General features: G+C 45.2%; 1 protein-coding gene across 2 annotated transcripts in view; it reads right to left on the bottom strand.

The window, feature by feature from the left end:
* Positions 1-1,036: 1,036 nt before the first annotated feature.
* LOC106613898 (homeobox protein Meis1) overlaps positions 1,037-21,244 on the bottom strand; it is a 167,944-nt gene continuing 147,736 nt past the window's right edge. For both annotated transcript variants that reach the window (XM_082964961.1, XM_082964960.1), the window contains exons 10-12: positions 16,943-17,001; positions 14,115-14,211; positions 1,037-2,009 (exon numbers count right to left, since the gene is read on the bottom strand). In XM_082964961.1, the coding sequence (XP_082821087.1) occupies positions 14,153-14,211; positions 16,943-17,001 (118 nt within the window). In that variant the 3' untranslated portion in view covers positions 1,037-2,009; positions 14,115-14,152. The remainder of the gene's footprint in view (positions 2,010-14,114; positions 14,212-16,942; positions 17,002-21,244) is intronic.

Here is a 21,244-nt window from a genome sequence, read left to right as displayed (position 1 = left end):
ATACAATTACATTGTTTTGGATAATGATGTACACGCCATGGCTTTAGCCATACATCCTAACTTCCGTTTGAGCATTATTCTATGACAGTGAAACCTACAACCGGAAAAGGAAAACGGAAGATGTGCATGTAATGCTCAATATCTGTGAAGAGACTGCAAGACTAAAAGTTCCTATACAATTGAATATAATGGTCTACAAAGGAATCTTCCTGTTATGGTTTTTCCATGTTTTTTGCATAAAATGTATTTATTTACAATGTTTACTTACATACACTCTCCAGGATGAAACCATAAAAAGAAAAACACAAGAACGTTGACTTGACATAATACAATGAATGATGGATGCATTGATCAAATACACGCACGTGCACACACACACGCACACGCACACCCACACACACACACACACACACACACACACACACACACACACACACACACACACACACACACACACACACACACACACAGGGTTTGTACATTCCCTCCCATCAAAGTGAATGAATGCAATATCTCCAATAAAGTTCCCCGTGCCCCCGTGCCCCCTTGGGTCAGTTTACCATTTTACACACTAATGGTTAAGGTTAGGATTGGGGAATGGGAAGCTGAACCTAGAGGAAACTTGACCCCAGAGCTACATACATAGTGGGGTGGGGGGAGAATGCATCGGACAATGCAGACTCCAGCCTCGTGACATAAATACAATAGAGTACATGAATGTAATTCTGGAACAGGCTCAGAACTCCTGAATCATGTCTGTCTGTCTGTCTGTCTGTCTGTCTGTCTGTCTGTCTGTCTGTCTGTCTGTCTGTCTGTCTGTCTGTCTGTCTGTCTGTCTGTCTGTCTGTCTGTCTGTCTGTCTGTCTGTCTGTCTGTCTGTCTGTCTGTCACAAGCTGTGAGCCGCTCTTTCACCTCTAGGCTGGTCCCAGATCTGTTTGTGCATGACAGTGAGTGACAGGGAGTTGGTATGATAGCACAAATAGACTGACACTCAGGCTATCTTTCACCCATCCAAAAGAAAGGCCTGGAAGAAGATTGGTTGATCGAATTATTGGTTTTATTCACATATATTTGTATCTTTTTAAACTCATGGTGATTTTAATAGGGAGGAGGTCAGAGGTCATAGACACAGCACACACATAGTGTGGAAAGAAACAACAAAAAAAACAAGAAGTTCACATCCTTTTTTTTCAAAAAAACCCGATTAGAAACAACATATTATGCAGAACAATACCATAGCATTTACAATACTTCAATTCCCAGTTCTCCTTGAGAGTCCAGCGTAATTGTACAACAGTATACAGTGTCTCCCCTCTCTCCTCTTCCCTCCCCTTTAGGAGTTGATATAGTTTTCCTTTCAATCTCTGTCTGTCTTTCTTTCCCCTTATTCTCATCTCTTCTGGAATCCTATTTTTAAGGGCACCTCTGTGTTATACAGACATTGGCTTCTCCTTGGTCCAAATCCATCCCCAGTCAAGACTTGGAGAAGGTACAGTTCTCTGAAAGAAGTCTCTTTTTATTTTTCTAGGAGTCCATAGTACATAGCAGGTGCCTCTTTAGTTGTCTTCAGTCTTGGGTAAGAGAAAACACCCAATGTCTCTCAATCGCTTTTTTTCAAAGAGGAATCCCTTCGAGTCTACTGGGCGAGGCAGTCCAGGGTTCAGGATGAAGGGGGGTAGGGGGTCGGGGTCTGCTGGGATGGGCGATGGGCATCTAGGGACTGGAGGCTGGCAGGGGGGCGTAGGCAGGGTGGCTGGGCCCATGGTGGTGGGGATGTCCTCCTCTGTGCATCATCATCACTGGGTGGGACAGAGCAGGGTGGGGGGGGATGTCCAGGAATGTGGTGCCTGGGAGGCCCAAAGGGAGGGCCATGGTGCAGCTGTGCAGGCTCCTGGTTATGGGAGGGATTCCTGGTTTTGAAATGGTGGGTCCTGGTTTTGATGTGAGGGTGCCCAGCAGGCCGCAGTGCCGTCGTCAGACAGGTAATTCCCTGGCATGCCCTGCAGTCCTGGGGAGAAGGAAAAACAAAATGGTGGATCAGTGAGGAGTTTCACACAGAGAAATTGGATTAACAAGGGATCTTCTACCTGGAACCAAAAAGGGTTCTTCAAAGTGTTCTCCTCTTGGGAAAAGCTGCATAACTCTTTTAGGTTCTGGATAGCACATTGTTTTTCTAAGACTGTATGGCGGTCCATAGAACCAAAATGTGGGGCGTTTCACACAGAGACATTGGGTTATTGTACCATTAAGGAGGCCCTAGAGAGACTAATATGGTGGACCAGAGATCCAAAATGGGGGATCAGTTTAATGTCTCACATAAAATAGGAAACAGTGAAAGTACATACACACATTCATTGCTTCTAAGCAGGTGTGGAAGTTCATATAACAACGCTCAGTAAAAGGTTAAAATGACTCTGAAAACTATCATCTATGCTCCCATGTCCTATTGGTTGCAATTAGTGCTGAGCGATTAGTGCTTTTTGAGGCCGGTTCAGTTTCGGGTCCCATTAAAAAAAAAAATTATCACGGTTTTCGATTTCGGTTTCAATTTTTTGGTAAATATTTAAATGCATTATGAAATAATGACATTAAAATGATTGTAGAGCTTTTTAATGGAAATTCCAAAGTAAAAACAGTGAACATTTGATTGCCAAAACATTGAAAATATTGCATCGTCTCTGTCAGGTCCACATTGGGTAGACGTCAATAGAAAAATAGGAAATTACTATCAAATATGAATATATTTCGGTTGTGTAAATTACTTCATTTTTATATGATGACTTTATCATTTTTTAATTCCTTAAAGTCATCATCTCATCTCAGGCAGTAACAGTCAGTCAGCCAGGCCATCTAACGTTATGTTCTCCCTGTACTGTCTGTAGTCATCCTATCTAACTAGACTAGCCTGTCTAAGTATGCTGTAGAGCTGTCTGTAGTCATCCTATCTAACTAGACTAGCCTGTCTAAGTATGCTGTAGAGCTGTCTGTAGTCATCCTATCTAACTAGGCTAGCCTGTCTAAGTATGCTGTAGAGCTGTCTGTAGTCATCCTATCTAACTAGACTAGCCTGTCTAAGTATGCTGTAGAGCTGTCTGTAGTCATCCTATCTAACTAGGCTAGCCTGTCTAAGTATGCTGTAGAGCTGTCTGTAGTCATCCTATCTAACTAGGCTAGCCTGTCTAAGTATGCTGTAGAGCTGTCTGTAGTCATCCTATCTAACTAGGCTAGCCTGTCTAAGTATGCTGTAGAGCTGTCTGTAGTCATCCTATCTAACTAGGCTAGCCTGTCTAAGTATGCTGTAGAGCTGTCTGTAGTCATCCTATCTAACTAGACTAGCCTGCCTAAGTAAGCTGAACTCTCATCTTTGTTTTGTTCACATTTCTCTCTCATGTGTTCTGTGTGTAACTACCCATGTTTCTGGGCTGAACTAGGTTGAATACTTGCTTAATGAAAACTACAACTCCCTTCAGCCCAGCATCCCAAATAGTTCTCGATTAGTTTTCTCTCTAGAGAAACGGTGAGTTGGGTTCACAAAAAAATAAATAAAAATGAACTAAATGGAATTCAACTAATCGAACTGAAGTCGGTCAATTAGTTGTTTAATAACCCCCTGAAAAATCCTAAATGAGCTCCCATGTCCTGTTGGTTGCTGATCCCACTGAATGAGAGGACGTCCCTCTCTGAGAATGGCTGCAGCACTACAGGCAGGAATCTTTAATTCTACTATCCCCCAATGTGACCCAAATGGCACCCTATTCCCTATATAGTGCACAATACTTTTAGAGCTGGTCAAAAGTAGTTCACTACATAGGGAATATGGTGCAATTTGGAACGCATCCTGTATGCACTATCGGCCTGGGACTTGGGCATGTCGTAATCCAGGACACCTAGCCTGCCCTTCAATGAGGTCAAGGGAGGGGGGAGTGTGTGTGTGTGTGTGTGTGTGTGTGTGTGTGTGTGTGAGATACGGTCAGCGGATTTAGTGTGTGAGCTAATCCAGTACTTTCCGTAATTACACAGTAGCAACAGTGTGAGAGTACACACACACACACACACACACACACACACACACACATCTACTTTAGCTGATACACAGGTTCAGTGTTGATGTTCATATCACCATCTGCCAATAAAGCTTTCTCACATTTGTATGAAAGTGTCAAGCCCAGCCTCTGAATGACCCTCATTGAGGGAATATTAACCAAGTCAAACCCAGCCTCTGAATGACCCACATTGAGGGGAAACTAACCAATGCTGATGCTCCAGATACTCAACTAGTCTAAAGAAGGACAGTTTTATTGCTTCTTTAATCAGAACAACAGATTTCAGCTGTGTTAACATAATTGCAAAAGGGTTTTCTAATGATCAATTAGCGTTTTAAAATGATAAACATGGATCAGCTAACACAACGTGCCATTGGAACACAGGAGTGATGGTTGCTGATTATGGGCCTCTGTACGCCTATGTAGATATTCCATTAAAAATCTGCTGTTTCCAGCTATAATAGTAATTTACAACATTAACACTGTATTTCTGTATTTCTGATCAATTTGATGTTATTTTATTTTAATGGACAAAAAAATGTGTTTTTCTTTAAAAAAGAAGGACATTTCTAAGTGACCCCAAACTTTTGAACGGTAGTGTATGTCTGCTTTCTAATGGAATCCAACCTCAACAATCACATAATGTCACATATTGATGAATTAGCCTTAAAGTAACATTTAAAACTCCTATTATTATGAGTCAGTCTATCCATCATGTCTGCAAATATCCTGAGGTGAAAATAATCAATCCCAGATCTGGAGCACAGTAAAAACCCTACGCCAGGCCAGGCTAGTAGAGCCCTTAGTCAGTGATGAATGAGGTAAAATAATCCGCCATGCACCTTTTCACTCCTCTATTCCCTCCCTGCACTTCTCTCTCTCTCTCCCTCTCTCTCTCCAGGAACAATGTCCAGGAGCCTTTGAGAATAGCCTGTGTCTCTCTGGGTGAAAGTGCCACAGTGGAAACCCAACCATTGTGCTAAGATTAAAGAGGACACGCACACACACTACAAACACACACACACACACACACACACACACACACACACACACACACACACACACACACACACACACACACACACACACACACACACACACACACACACACACACACACACACACACACACACACACACACACACACACACATCTTGTTCCAGGGCAGACATCTGAGACTGCACAGCTCTGTCCAGCGTGTGCCACACACACAAATAACTAAGAGGGCCACTAACCTGCATAAAAAGAACTAAGAGGGCCACTAACCTGGACACAAAGAACTGAGAGGGCCACTAACCTGGACACAAAGAACTGAGAGGGCCACTAACCAGGACACAAATGACGCAAGTTACCGCTTTTCATCATGAATCTTGTTCTGGAGGAAGCTCTGCAGAGTGGTCACTGGCTTGCGCAGCCACAAAATCATAAAATCTGATTTTAAACCTAACCTTAACCACACTGCTAACCCTAATGCCTAACCCTAACCTTAACCACACTGCTAACCCTAATGCCTAACCCTAACCTTAACCACACTGTTAGCCTAATGCCTAACTCTAACTTTAACCACACTGCTAACCCTAATGTCTAACCCTAATCTTAACCACACTGCTAACCCTAATGTCTAACCTTAACCACACTGTTAGCCCTAATGCCTAACCTTAACCACACTGCTAACCCTAATGCCTAACCCTAACCACACTGCTAACCCTAATGCCTAACCCTAACCTTAACCACACTGTTAGCCCTAATGTCTAACCATAACCACACTGCTAACCCTAATTCCTAACCCTAACCTTAACCACACTGTTAGCCCTAATGTCTAACCCTAACCACACTGCTAACCCTAATGCCTAACCCTAACCTTAACCACACTGTTAGCCCTAATGTCTAACCCTAACCACACTGCTAACCCTAATACCTAACCCTAACCTTAACCACACTGTTAACCCTAATGCCTAATCCTAACCTTAACCACACTGCTAACCCTAATGCCTAATCCTTACCTTAACCACACTGCTAACCCTAATGCCTAATCCTAACCTTAACCACACTGCTAACCCAAACCTTAAACTTTTTGGTCTTCATGAATTTTGACAATATAGCCAATCTTGACTTTGCAGCTGGCCTATCTAAGGGGAAATGGCTCAGTTCTGCCTCCAGGACAAGACTCGTGCCAATAAAGGTCAACCTACACGAGAGACAGCAGGGAAACGGACAGGGCCTCGGAACAAAAGAGGAGAGGACCAACCAACCGGGCGCTCGTTTATTATTTATCACTTCCTCATCCCTCCATCTTTCACCTGGTCATTTCATTACAAAGGAGTGACTCGAGGAAGGGTAGGGGGAGCCATCTTTTAAACGCTTACTTTGTCGTTTTCTTTAATTAGCCCATTTGTTAGATAATTACGGTATTTTAAAAAACACAACATAATCACAGAACGTTTCAAAGGGCAGTACACATCTACAGACCACTAATAGGTTTAATACATCTACAGACCACTAATAGGTTTAACACATCTACAGACCACTAATAGGTTTAATACATCTAAAGACCACTAATAGGTTTAACACATCTACAGACCACTAATAGGTTTAACACATCTACAGACCACTAATAGGTTTAACACATCTACAGACCACTAATAGGTTTAATACATCTAAAGACCACTAATAGGTTTAACACATCTACAGACCACTAATAGGTTTAACACATCTACAGACCACTAATAGGTTTAACACATCTACAGACCACTAATAGGTTTAATACATCTAAAGACCACTAATAGGTTTAACATATCTACAGACCACTAATAGGTTTAATACATCTAAAGACAACTAATAGGTTTAACACATCTACAGACCACTAATAGGTTTAATACATCTAAAGACCACTAATAGGTTTAACACATCTACAGACCACTAATAGGTTTAACACATCTACACACCACTAATAGGTTTAACACATCTACAGACCACTAATAGGTTTAACATATCTACAGACCACTAATAGGTTTAACATATCTACAGACCACTAATAGGTTTAACATATCTACAGACCACTAATAGGTTTAACACATCTACAGACCACTAATAGGTTTAACACATCTACACACCACTAATAGGTTTAACACATCTACAGACCACTAATAGGTTTAACATATCTACAGACCACTAATAGGTTTAACACATCTACAGACCACTAATAGGTTTAACACATCTACAGACCACTAATAGGTTTAACACATCTACAAACCACTAATAGGTTTAACATATCTACAGACCACTAATAGGTTTAACACATCTACAGACCACTAATAGGTTTAACACATCTACAGACCACTAATAGGTTTAACACATCTACAGACCACTAATAGGTTTAACATATCTACAGACCACTAATAGGTTTAACACATCTACAGACCACTAATAGGTTTAACACATCTACAGACCACTAATAGGTTTAACACATCTACAGACCACTAATAGGTTTAACATATCTACAGACCTCTAATAGGTTTAACACATCTACAGACCACTAATAGGTTTAATACATCTACAGACCACTAATAGGTTTAACACATCTACAGACCACTAATAGGTTTAACACATCTACAGACCACTAATAGGTTTAACACATCTACAGACCACAAATAGGTTTAACATATCTACAGACCACTAATAGGTTTAACACATCTACAGACCACTAATAGGTTTAACATATCTACAGACCACTAATAGGTTTAACACATCTACAGACCACTAATAGGTTTAACATATCTACAGACCACTAATAGGTTTAACACATCTACAGACCACTAATAGGTTTAACACATCTACAGACCACTAATAGGTTTAACACATCTACAGACCACTAATAGGTTTAACATATCTACAGACCACTAATAGGTTTAACACATCTACAGACCACTAATAGGTTTAACATATCTACAGACCACTAATAGGTTTAACACATCTACACACCACTAATAGGTTTAACACATCTACAGACCACTAATAGGTTTAACACATCTACAGACCACTAATAGGTTTAACATATCTACAGACCACTAATAGGTTTAACACATCTACAGATCACTAATAGGTTTAACACATCTACAGACCACTAATAGGTTTAACACATCTACAGACCACTAATAGGTTTAACACATCTACAGACCACTAATAGGTTTAACACATCTACAGACCACTAATAGGTTTAACATATCTACAGACCACTAATAGGTTTAACACATCTACACACCACTAATAGGTTTAACATATCTACAGACCACTAATAGGTTTAACACATCTACAGACCACTAATAGGTTTAACACATCTACAGACCACTAATAGGTTTAACATATCTACAGACCACTAATAGGTTTAACACATCTACAGACCACTAATAGGTTTAACATATCTACAGACCACTAATAGGTTTAACACATCTACACACCACTAATAGGTTTAACACATCTACAGACCACTAATAGGTTTAACACATCTACAGACCACTAATAGGTTTAACATATCTACAGACCACTAATACTGTAGGTTTCCTTCTTAATAAGTCAATCAATACATTGAGCTCCTGAACCCCCTTTTCTCCCTCTGAGAGGGCCAGCGGGGCCACATCAACAGGGGACATTCACTCAGACAGTGCTGAGGACCAAATCCCCCCATAGGAAATAGTTGATCTGCCCGTTCGTTAAAAGTTAAAGTTCAGCCACCAGTAAAAGGGGAAAAGAGGGGATCTTGACCCCTGTACGGAAGGTTAACAAACTCCTTGCTTAATGATTGGAGGATTGAATCCCTGGACAAAAGGTCTCCAGCCGAGCCTGGCCTGGCAGCACAGTGGTTACGGAACACAGGGGTCACCCAAGCATTCCACTTCCAAACATTCTGCAAGCCAAGGGGAGGAGCAGGAGGGGAGGGGTGTTCCAAATTCCATACAACCCATCATTAATTATAGTTCCCTCTTTACCCTTGTTATAATATAACTATTGTCCTGGAAATGACACAACCAAAATCAGTTTGGACCACCCTTGGTTACCTTCATAGAAGGAAAGGGGGAGGGAAAGGTGGAGGGGAAAGGAGGAGGGAAAAGGAGGAGTGGAAAGAGGGAGGGGAAAGGGGAAAGGGGGAGAGAAAAAGGGGAGGGGAAAGGAGGAGGGGAAAGGGGGAGTGGAAAGGGGGAGGGGAAAGGGGGAAAGGAAAAGGGGAGGGAAAGGAGGAGTGGAAAGGAGGAGGGGAAAGGAGGAGGGGAAAGGGGGAGGGGAAAGGAGGAGGGGAAAGGGGGAGGGGAAAGGGTGGAGGGGAAAGGGGGAGAGGAAAGGGGAGGGGAAAAGAGGAGGGGAAAGGGGAGGGGAAAGGGGAGGGGAAAGGAGGAGGTGAAAAGGGGGAGGGGAAAGGGGAGGTGAAAGGGGGGGAAAGGAGGAGTGAAAAGGGGGAGGGGAAAGGGGGAGGGGAAAGGGGAGGGGAAAGGAGGAGTGAAAAGGGGAGGGGAAAGGAGGAGGTGAAAGGGGGAGGAGGAGAAGGGGAGGGGAAAGGGGAGGGGAAAGGGGAGGGAAAAGGGGAGGGGAAAGGGGGAAGAAACTAGCCCAAGGCTCATAAAGGCTGGGGCCATCTTCTGCTTGAGTTGCTAGGTGTTATCTAAGAAGACAGGTGTATTGTCTGACACAGCTAGAAGCTCTGTAATCGTCATGGGTACAAAGCATAACGTTCTCACTAAGTAGGACTAATTGGCTTAAGTTTTAAGTAACGTTGCCGTGTTAGGATGGCACACCTTTCTTCAATCTCAGGCAAATAACTAGTCCTATAGCCTTAAGGTATATTCCCTCTCCCAACATAGCTAATGAACCCCTCGGTCTCTTAATCAAATAAGATACGTTTTTTTCTCCCCGTAATAACCTATTCATTTAATTGGTCATAAAAGAATATAACACATCACTTACATTTAATTGACCTAGAAAGGAAAGTAACAATATTTAAATTAGACAAGCTACCTAGGAGGATTGTACAGGATGTGTCCCAAATGTCACCTTGTTCCCTACATAGTGCACTACTTTTAACCAGAGCCCTATGGGCCCTATGTCCCTACTCAAAAGTAGTGCACACTATATAAGAAATAGGGTGCAGTTTGGGATACATTCCCTATGATGAAGTCATAAAGTGGTGGCTCTCGGCTGTGCAGAATACATATATCTGTCACCCTCCTCTTCCTCTCTTCCTGTCACCCTTCTCTCCCCTCCTCTCCTCCTCCTCTCCTCCTCTCCTCCTCTCCTCCTTCTCCCCTCCTCACCCTCCTTTCCTCCTTCTCCCCTCCTCTCCTCCTCTCCTCCTCTCCTCCTTCTCCCCTCCTCACCCTCCTTTCCTCCTTCTCCCCTCCTCTCCTCCTCTCCTCCTCGCCTCCTTCTCCCCTCCTCACCCTCCTTTCCTCCTTCTCCCCTCCTCTCATCCTTCTCCCCCTTCTCTCCTCCTCCTCACCCTCCTTTCCTCCTTCTCCCCTCCTCTCCTCCTTCTCTACCTCCTCTCCTCCTTCTCCCCCTCCACTCCTCCATTTCTCCCTCCCTCCTTCTCTCCATCTACTCCTCTCTCTCTTTGCTCTGCCCGTCTCATCAAAGGTTCCTCTGGTGGCCCAATTATGGTGTATGTGTGTGTGTGTGCGTATGTGTGTATGTTCAAATTGAGGCTGTTTACAGCAATGTCTTCTGGGAAAGCTAGCAGCTGGTGGAAAAGAGTCCGCATGGACCATAGCAAGCCACCCCTCATGTTTACAAACACACACACACACACACACACACACACACACACACACACACACACACACACACACACACACACACACACACACACACACACACACACACACACACACACACACACACACACACACACACACACACACACACACACATACACACACACACCCTTTACCCCTGTAACATACTGTACCAACCAAACCAACCCTTTACCCTGTAACATAAAGATACTGTACCAAGCAAACCAACCCTTTACCCCTGTAACATACTGTACCAACCAAACCAACCCTTTACCCTTGTAACATACAGATACTATACCAACCAACCAAACCAACCCTTTACCCCTGTAACATACAGATACAGCACTATCTTTGTTTAGCTTGTGGCCGACGATGACAACGGAGAAGGAGACGGGGAATATTTTCACCGTGGCTCCTACCCACCCACCTACCCACAGGCATTCATTCTACTCAGGGTTAACGGTCTTTATTTTAGTCAGCTGTATAAGTCAGATGCATTGGTCACAGTGCTCCTGATGGCATATTTCATTTGGATCCAGTCAATTAGGCCGGGCTAAGCTGCATATCCTGCTGAGAACCTCCATCCTCCATCCTCCACTCTGCTGCATGCATTTCTGCCCCAAATGGCACCTTATTCCCTATGTAGTGCACTACTTTTGACCATGGTTCCTTAGTAGTGCCCTATAAAGGGGATAGGGTGCATTTTGGGACACAACATGTATCTACCTCCCTTCCTCTTTCCCTCCATCTCCTGTCATACTTCCTCTCCTCTCCTCTCCTCTCCTCTCCTCTCTCTCCTCTCCTCTCCTCTCCTCTCCTCTCCTCTCCTCTCCTCTCCTCTCCTTCCGCTCTCTCTGTCTCCCTGTGCCAGGCATAATCCTATTACAATACACACACGTGCACACACACAAACATGCACACACTACGTGAACAAACAAACACACACACACACACACACACACACACACACACACACACACACACACACACACACACACACACACACACACACACACACAGATACAACACTGGGTGTATATGTCTACTCTGTATCTATAATGACCAGTATATCCACACACACCATAAGGGGTGGCAGGTAGCCTAGTGGTTAAGAGTGTGAGTGTTGGGCCAGTAACCGTAAGGTTGCTGGTTCGAATACTTGAGCTGTCTAGGTGAAAAATGTGTCGATGTGCCCCTGAGCAAGGCACTTAACCCTAGTCGCTCTGGATAAGAGTGTCGACAAAAACGGGAAAAGGTTATGTGGATGTCTATCTCTGTCTGACCAATAGGACCCTAGCATACTGTTGACTCCAGGTTATGAGGGTGTCTATCTCTGTCTGACCAATAGGACCCTAGCATACTGTTGACTCCAGGTTATGAGGGTGTCTATCTCTGTCTGACCAAAAGGACCCTAGCATACTGTTGACTCCAGGTTATGAGGGTGTCTATCTCTGTCTGACCAATAGGACCCTAGCATACTGTTGACTCCAGGTTATGAGGGTGTCTATCTCTGTCTGATCCAGAGGCAGGAGAGGGAGAGTAACAGGGACTTACTAGCAGCGTTGTCTGGCTGGTTGGGTTAGTTTATTCATGTGACTCTTGCAGCCAGCCAGATTCATGACACTTTGGAGACATGTCTTTCCTCACACCGCTGCCGACTGCTTACATTTTGCCAATCAGTCTGTTGCTATGGTAACGGGCCACGTGCCTCCTCCCTCTCCATCTTCCCCCTCGTTTTTCCACCCCCCTCAACCAGTATCTCATCTCCCCCCAACCAGCACCCCAACCAGTATCTCATCTCCCCCCAACCAGCACCCCAACCTCATCTCATCTCCCCCTCAACCAGCACCCCAACCTCATCTCATCTCCCCCTCAACCAGCACCCCAACCTCATCTCATCTCCCCCAACTAGCACCCCAACCTCATCTCATCTCCCCCAACCAGCACCCCAACCTCATCTCATCTCCCCCTCAACCAGCACCCCAACCTCATCTCATCTCCCCCAACCAGCACCCCAACCTCATCTCATCTCCCCCTCAACCAGCACCCCAACCTCATCTCATCTCTCCCCCAACCAGCACCCCAACCTCATCTCATCTCTCCTTCAACCAGCACCCCAACCTCATCTCATCTCCCCCTCAACCAGCACCCCAACCTCATCTCATCTCTCCTTCAACCAGCACCCCAACCTCATCTCCCCCTCAACCAGCACCCCAACCTCATCTCATCTCTCCTTCAACCAGCACCCCAACCTCATCTCCCCCTCAACCAGCACACCAACCTCATCTCCCCCTCAACCAGCACCCCAACCTCATCTCCCCCTCAACCAGCACTCCAACCTCATCTCATCTCTCCCTCAACCAGCACCCCAATCTCATCTGCCCTTCAACCATGAACCCCAACCTCATCTCTCCCTCAATCAGCATCCCAACCTCATCTCTCCCCTGCCCCTTGTTCTCTACCTCCTTTACTTTCCATTTACCCCCCCTCTCTCTCTCTCTCTCTCTCTCTCTCTCTCTCTCTCTATCTGTCTCTCTGTCTCTCTCTCTCTCTCTCTCATTCATTCACCTTCCCTTTATTTTCCTCTGCAGATATGACAGTGTGTGCTGGTTAGTGATGTGATTGATGGCTGTGTTGTGTGGGAGTGGGGACGACAGAAGCAGCCTAACACACACACACACACACACACACACACACACACACACACACACACACACACACACACACACACACACACACACACACACACACACACACACACACACACACACAGTCCCCGACATGCCACAGATCAAAGAGACCTATCACCAGACAAAGGGAGGGACAGGGGGAGGAGGGATGGAGGGGGGAAGGATAGGGGAGGGAGAAAGATAGGGGGAGGGATGGGGGAGGGAGGGACAGGGGGAAGGAGGGGGATGGAGGAAAGGAGGGAGTGAGGGGGGATGGGGGAGGGAGGAAAGGACAGAGGCAAACAGGAAGAAGAAATCTCAAGGGAGTGTAGGGATGGAGGGGGAGTGAGGGACAGGGGGAGAGAGGGAGAGAAGGATGGAGGTAGAAAGAGAGGGGAAGGGGAGGGGGAGGGAGAGACAGGGGGAAGGAGGGGAGATGGAGGGAAGAAGGGAGGGAGGAAAGGACAGAGGCAACCAGGAAGAAGAAATCTCAATACTGATGAAGTATGGAGCCAACTATGAGACAGATATTATCTGGCAAAACTAAAAAACAATTGCCTCAGAACAAGTCGACCAATGTCTACCTACAATTAAATGGTAAGACTGTGTTTGTACTTACTTCCCCATATGATGAGCGATTGATTGACAGGTGAAAGACTACATGTAGTGCCACTGTCCTTCCATGCCCATGTTCATCCCCATGCCACTCATCGCTCCTATTGGAGAGGGGAACAAGAACAACAAGGTTGTTGAGATGGAAAGCCCAGTCTGAGCAGTACAGGATGGGACAGAGAAAAGGAGGGGTTTCTATGAAACACATCAACAGACCAAATGAAAGGAGAGCTTTGGTCAGGCTCTACTATTAAGCCATATTAGCATAGCCATGACATCAGTCAAAAACACCTCACAACAAGACATGGTATCAAGAACAGGACAGAACGAGCTGAAACCTGCCTCCTACGATTCCCCACATGGCAGCTTCTTGTCATTGTTGCTATCTATCTGACCGTTCAGAACCATGGCAACGCACGCCTTCCGGTCACATCGACGCGCACTGATGTAGCCAGCCAACCTGTCTATAGGACAGCCCAAATCAAAGGTGACCTTTGGTCTGGCTCCACTACAGGTGACAGGAAGAGGCCAAAGAGCCAAAGAGGCAGAGGAGGTAGGGCTAGAGACCAGCAGTGTACAAAGGAAAAGGGCAGAGAGATGGAGATGGAGAGAGAGAGAGAGAGAGAGAGAGAGAGAGGCTTAAGGGCAGAATCTTGTGGTTAGGCCCAATGGCGTGAGACAGAGAAAGACTGAGAAGGAAGGAGAGGCAGAGGAGTTGCTATGTGAGGAACTTCACCTGTGCTACTGTAAGAGGTGGTGTGTGTGTGTTTTTAGGACACCCTGGGAATTTCTACACCAAGGACTTGTGGGAAGGCAGGCATATGTATGGCAGACCAGACCAGACGAAAACATAGAACAGACGAGAGAGAGAGAGAGAGAGAGAGAGAGAAGAGGAGGGAGAGAGAGAGACGGAGAGACAGAATGATACAGAGGAGGGAGAGAGAGAGAGAGAGAGACAGAAAGAGGGAGAGAGGATGGAGAGAGAGACAGAATGAAAAGACAGACAAAGGAAAGAAAGACGACGAAGAGCGAGCCGACAGACAGACAGACACGCCGAGGGAGGGTCTTACCAGGTGGTCTGATTCCCATGTGCTGCTGCCCGTCCATCACGAAGCCCCCCATGGGTTGGTCCATCTGGGGTGTAGGGGGCTCCTTGACTTACTGTGGGGGGGCGGGGGGGAGGGGGCATTGGTCAATTAGTGCTTTTAATTAAGACTCAGTGGCTGTAGCTGAAATCATCTGTTGGTCTGTTGGGTGCATTAAGGGCCTGGGATGGTACTGCCTTGCCTTTCACCCTTTACCCACCAGCCTCTCAGATGTGTAGCACTATAAGGAATACACTAAATAACAGCACCAGAGATGAGCCCACTTCTGTTCTAGTGAAGCTGATCAATTTATAAATAGTATTTACTTCAACTAAAATAGAAAGTGAACTAATGTACATTTCTCAGGTCAGCGGATCTACATATTGGAAGGAATCTTTTCAACAACTCTTTGAAGAAGATCACTGAAAAGCATTGAGGAAATAAGAAAAATAAGAAACTAGAAAAATAAGATATTTAAATAACTAGAAAATATTGTAATAATAGCCTCATATAAATATGTGTATCAATGTGTTTTAAATATAAATATTGAAATAAATGTGATATTTAGCAAAGCTCACCACAATGCTTTATCAAGAGACATAGGGCTAGAAAAGGCAGCAGGCAGCACATGGTAGACGAGCTAAACAGGTAACTGGAGACTGACCCCGTTTCCTCTCCCCTTGTACTGCTCTCCCATAGAAATCCACTTACCTCTGATACAGGCTGTTTGGGGGTCAGTCAAGCAAAAACAAGAGCTCAGACCCAGTGAATGTCTTTGAACTTTACTGAGCCCCTAATGCCCGCCCTGACCTCTGACCCCTATTACAGGTAATAAACTTTACAGCAGTCCAAGCCAAGCCATGCACCAGGGACCCAACACTCACTCACAGCAGCCGCAAGAAGGGGAGGTTTGGGGGGTGGGTGGTAACGAGAGGGGGGGTAGCTGGAGCTGGGAACCCAAACAAAAGTCACCTCCCAAAAAAGTGAAAGTGAAATCTGTCAATGCCTCTGTGTTTTGGTTTGGTTGGAGTTTGGAGGTTTGGTTTAAAAAAATGTTATGCCCTATTAGTATTTCAATTCTGGGGGGGAGGGGGGGCGATATTGGGGGGCGGGGGGCAATTTGGGGGGGATGGGGGGGCGATCTTGGGGGGAGGGGGGCAATTTGGGGGGAAGGGGGGGGGCGATTTGGGGGGGGGAGGGGGGGGCAATCTGGGGGAGGGGGGGCAATTTGGGGGGGAGGGGGGGCAATTTGGGGGGAAGGGGGGCAATTTGGACAAACTTGGTTGAGGACACAGCTAGGATTGTTTAAAACAACAACAGACAACAACAACCCATTCTTCATGAATATTAACCCAATTATTATTATTATTATTATTAACCAATCATGTTATTATTATTTAATAATGTTTTAATAGTTTTACATCATGAAATCGTTCTTGGCATAAATTAGGACTCATAACCCAAAAGCAACCTGTCAGAGTTACTGTATTAGTGCTGAGCTTCAATTCAACTCAATTCAATTGAAGAAAGTTTATTTAGGACGACTGTCTAAAGGCTTGTTTTAGTATGTGGTCAGTCACTCCTTATTGACACCGCGATGGGTTTGGTTGTTTGTTTTGGGGGGGGGGGGGCAGGGAGGTCCAGTATTTACCGGCCGAGGAAGCTCCAGGAAAGGGACAGGGACCAGGTGCATGGCTTGTGGAGGCCTTTCGCCTGCGAGACTTGAATACAGTAACTATGGGAGACTTGCCTGCACGGTTAGACTGGTCGATCATGGGCTGAACTATTCTCCTTCTGGCATTGATGAACCTGTAGGACACAAGGAGAGAGAGGGGGAGAGGGGAGGGAAGGAGAGAGGGAGAAGGAGAGAAAGAGAGAAACATGGTTAGAATATTTCGAAGAAAGATCCAAAAATAGACAGGTTTCGATCATCACAAAGAAAAATAGCAACAATCTACAGTTAAAAGTTTGATATTCAGCTACAAAAAAATACACTGTCAAAACCAGCCTCTCCTCAGATTATATCAGCTAGCCATGACAGCCTCTCCTCAGATTATATCAACTAGCCATGACAGCCTCTCCTCAGATTAAATCAGATAGCCATGACAGCCTCTCCTCAGATTATATCAACTAGCCATGACAGCCTCTCCTCAGATTATATCAGCTAGCCATGACAGCCTCTCCTCAGATTATATCAACTAGCCATGACAGCCTCTCCTCAGATTATATCAGCTAGCCATGACAGCCTCTCCTCAGATTATATCAACTAGCCATGACAGCCTCTCCTCAGATTATATCAGCTAGCCATGACAGCCTCTCCTCAGATTATATCAACTAGCCATGACAGCCTCTCCTCAGATTATATCAGATAGCCATGACAGTCTCTCCTCAGATTATATCAACTAGCCATGACAGCCTCTCCTCAGATTATATCAGATAGCCATGACAGTCTCTCCTCAGATTATATCAGCTAGCCATGACAGCCTCTTCTCAGATTATATCAACTAGCCATGACAGTCTCTCCTCAGATTATATCAACTAGCCATGACAGCCTCTCCTCAGATTATATCAGCTAGCCATGACAGTCTCTCTTCAGAATATATCAGCTAGCCATGACAGCCTCTCCTCAGATTATATCAACTAGCCATGACAGCCTCTCCTCAGATTATATCAGATAGCCATGACAGCCTCTCCTCAGATTATATCAGCTAGCCATGACAGCATCTCCTCAGATTATATCAGATAGCCATGACAGTCTCTCCTCAGATTATATCAACTAGCCATGACAGTCTCTCCTCAGATTATATCAGATAGCCATGACAGCCTCTCCTCAGATTATATCAGCTAGCCATGACAGCCTCTCCTCAGATTATATCAGGTAGCCATGACAGCCTCTCCTCAGATTATATCAACTAGCCATGACAGCCTCTCCTCAGATTATATCAACTAGCCATGACAGCCTCTCCTCAGATTATATCAACTAGCCATGACAGCCTCTCCTCAGATTATATCAGCTAGCCATGACAGCCTCTCCTCAGATTATATCAGCTAGCCATGACAGCCTCTCCTCAGATTATATCAGCTAGCCATGACAGCCTCTCCTCAGATTATATCAGCTAGCCATGACAGCCTCTCCTCAGATTATATCAACTAGCCATGACAGCCTCTCCTCAGATTATATCAGCTAGCCATGACAGTTGGAGAGTGAGGAACAGTTTTCCTCATAACAACGTCAAGCCTAGGAAGAGCATGGGAGTGTCATGGTAAAATCGTACCTTGACAACCAAGAACTTTAACAAAACATTACATAACAAAACATTCTGACTTTAACAAAACATTACGGCTTGTACAAATTTGTGGCACTTTTAAATGTACCTATCTTAATTTGATCACTCTTTTGCTGCCGAGAATTTTCCAACACCGCAGAAAATGCAGATGAGCTTCGTGATTTACAGACATTTACATAAATTCACGAAATATCACGCTAACACACGGTCATATTAACAGTATTGCACTTTTCATGTAGTCTACTTTTAGCCTGCTAATAGCCTAACCAACGATCAAGCAATATTATGGATAAAACGTTAAAATCCTGTTCTACAGTGTTATTTTGCTTTGAAAAAATATAGGTCAAATTAAGATCCTAGACCTGTATACACACAGCGTCACACAGAAACACTGAAGCCTTTATGAGAGGGATTCACACCGTCACACAGGCAAAAACGCTGAAGCCTTTAAGAGAGGGATTCACAGCATCACACAGGCAAAAACACTGAAGCCTTTATGAGAGGGATTCACACCGTCACACAGAAACACTGAAGCCTTTATGAGAGGGATTCACACCGTCACACAGAAACACTGAGGCCTTTATGAGAGGGATTCACACCGTCACACAGAAACACTGAAGCCTTTATGAGAGGGATTCACACCGTCACACAGAAACACTGAAGCCTTTATGAGAGGGATTCACAGCGTGTTGGGAACATGTTTATGTATTTCCCTCCTGTCTGAAAGAGATGTTCCATCTAATGCTGAGATCAACTCACGAGTTGGGAGTCTAACGCTGAGATCAACTCACGAGTTGGGAGTCCAATGCTGAGATCAACTCACGAGTTGGGAGTCCAATGCTGAGATCAACTAACGAGCTGGGAGTCTAATGCTGAGATCAACTCACGAGCTGGGAGTCTAATGCTGAGATCAACTCACGAGTTGGGAGTCCTGACTTTTGAACGCAGTTGGCAAAGAATCAGAAAAATGCCACCTTGTCATTGGATAGTAATGTGCTATTATTCTTAACAGTACATCCTAACCCTAACCCTGACAGTACATCCTAACCCTAACCCTGACAGTACACCCTAACCCTGACAGTACATCCTAACCCTGACAGTACATCCTAACCCTAACCCTGACAGTACATCCTAACCCTAACCCTAACCCTGACAGTACACCCTAACCCTAACCCTGACAGTACACCCTAACCCTAACCCTGACAGTACACCCTAACCCTAACCCTAACCCTAACCCTGACAGTACATCCTAACCCTAACCCTAACCCTGACAGTACATCCTAACCCTAACCCTGACAGTACACTCTAACCCTAACCCTGACAGTACATCCTAACCCTAACCCTAACCCTGACAGTACACCCTAACCCTAACCCTGACAGTACATCCTAACCCTAACCCTAACCCTGACAGTACACCCTAACCCTAACCCTGACAGTACACCCTAACCCTAACCCTGACAGTACACCCTAACCCTAACCCTAACCCTAACCCTGACAGTACATCCTAACCCTAACCCTAACCCTGACAGTACATCCTAACCCTAACCCTGACAGTACACTCTAACCCTAACCCTGACAGTACATCCTAACCCTAACCCTAACCCTGACAGTACACCCTAACCCTAACCCTGACAGTACATCCTAACCCTAACCCTAACCCTGACAGTACACCCTAACCCTAACCCTGACAGTACACCCTAACCCTAACCCTAACCCTGACAGTACATCCTAACCCTAACCCTAACCCTGACAGTACATCCTAACCCTAACCCTAACCCTGACAGTACACCCTAACCCTAACCCTGACAGTACACCCTAACCCTAACCCTGACAGTACACCCTAACCCTAACCCTGACAGTACATCTTAACCCTAACCCTAACAGTACACCCTAACCCTAACCCTAACCCTGACAGTACACCCTAACCCTAACCCTGACAGTACATCCTAACCCTAACCCTGACAGTACATCCTAACCCTGACAGTACACCCTAACCCTGATAGTACATCCTAACCCTAACCCTAACCCTGACAGTACATCCTAACCCTAACCCTGACAGTACATCCTAAACCTAACCCTGACAGTACACCCTAACCCTAACCCTGACAGTACACCCTAACCCTAACCCTAACCCTAACCCTGACAGTACATCCTAACCCTAACCCTGACAGTACATCCTAACCCTAACCCTAACAGTACATCCTAACCCTAACCCTGACAGTACATCCTAACCCTAACCCTAACAGTACACCCTAAACCTAACCCTGACAGTACACCCTAACCCTAACCCTAACAGTAGATCTTAACCCTAACCCTAACAGTAGATCTTAACCCTAACCCTAACAGTACATCTTAACCCTAACCCTGACAGTTAGAGAATGTCCATGAATCATTGTGTGTGTATGTGTGTTCGTTACAGCAGTATACGTGGTATATATAGCTTCTATAACCCAACCCACTCACCCTGTGGCCCCCATATAACACATGGTCAATCTGCTCTTGCTCGCTCACACGCTCACACACACGCTCACACACACACACACACACACACACACACACACACACACACACACACACACACACACACACACACACACACACACACACACACACACACACACACACACACACACACACACACACACACACACACCACACACACACACACACACACACCACCCTGGCCTTGCTCAGCTCAGCCTAAACCCTTGTCAACTGACCCTGTGACCTATGCTGACCTTTAGGAGTGAAGGATCATGGGGTTG

This window comes from Salmo salar, chromosome 18 (assembly GCF_965601325.2).
Source record: "Salmo salar chromosome 18, fSalSal1, whole genome shotgun sequence".
NCBI lineage: Eukaryota > Metazoa > Chordata > Actinopteri > Salmoniformes > Salmonidae > Salmo > Salmo salar.
The sequence above is the reverse complement of the archived record's forward strand: the minus strand, read 5'-3'. Positions and strand labels throughout refer to the sequence as shown.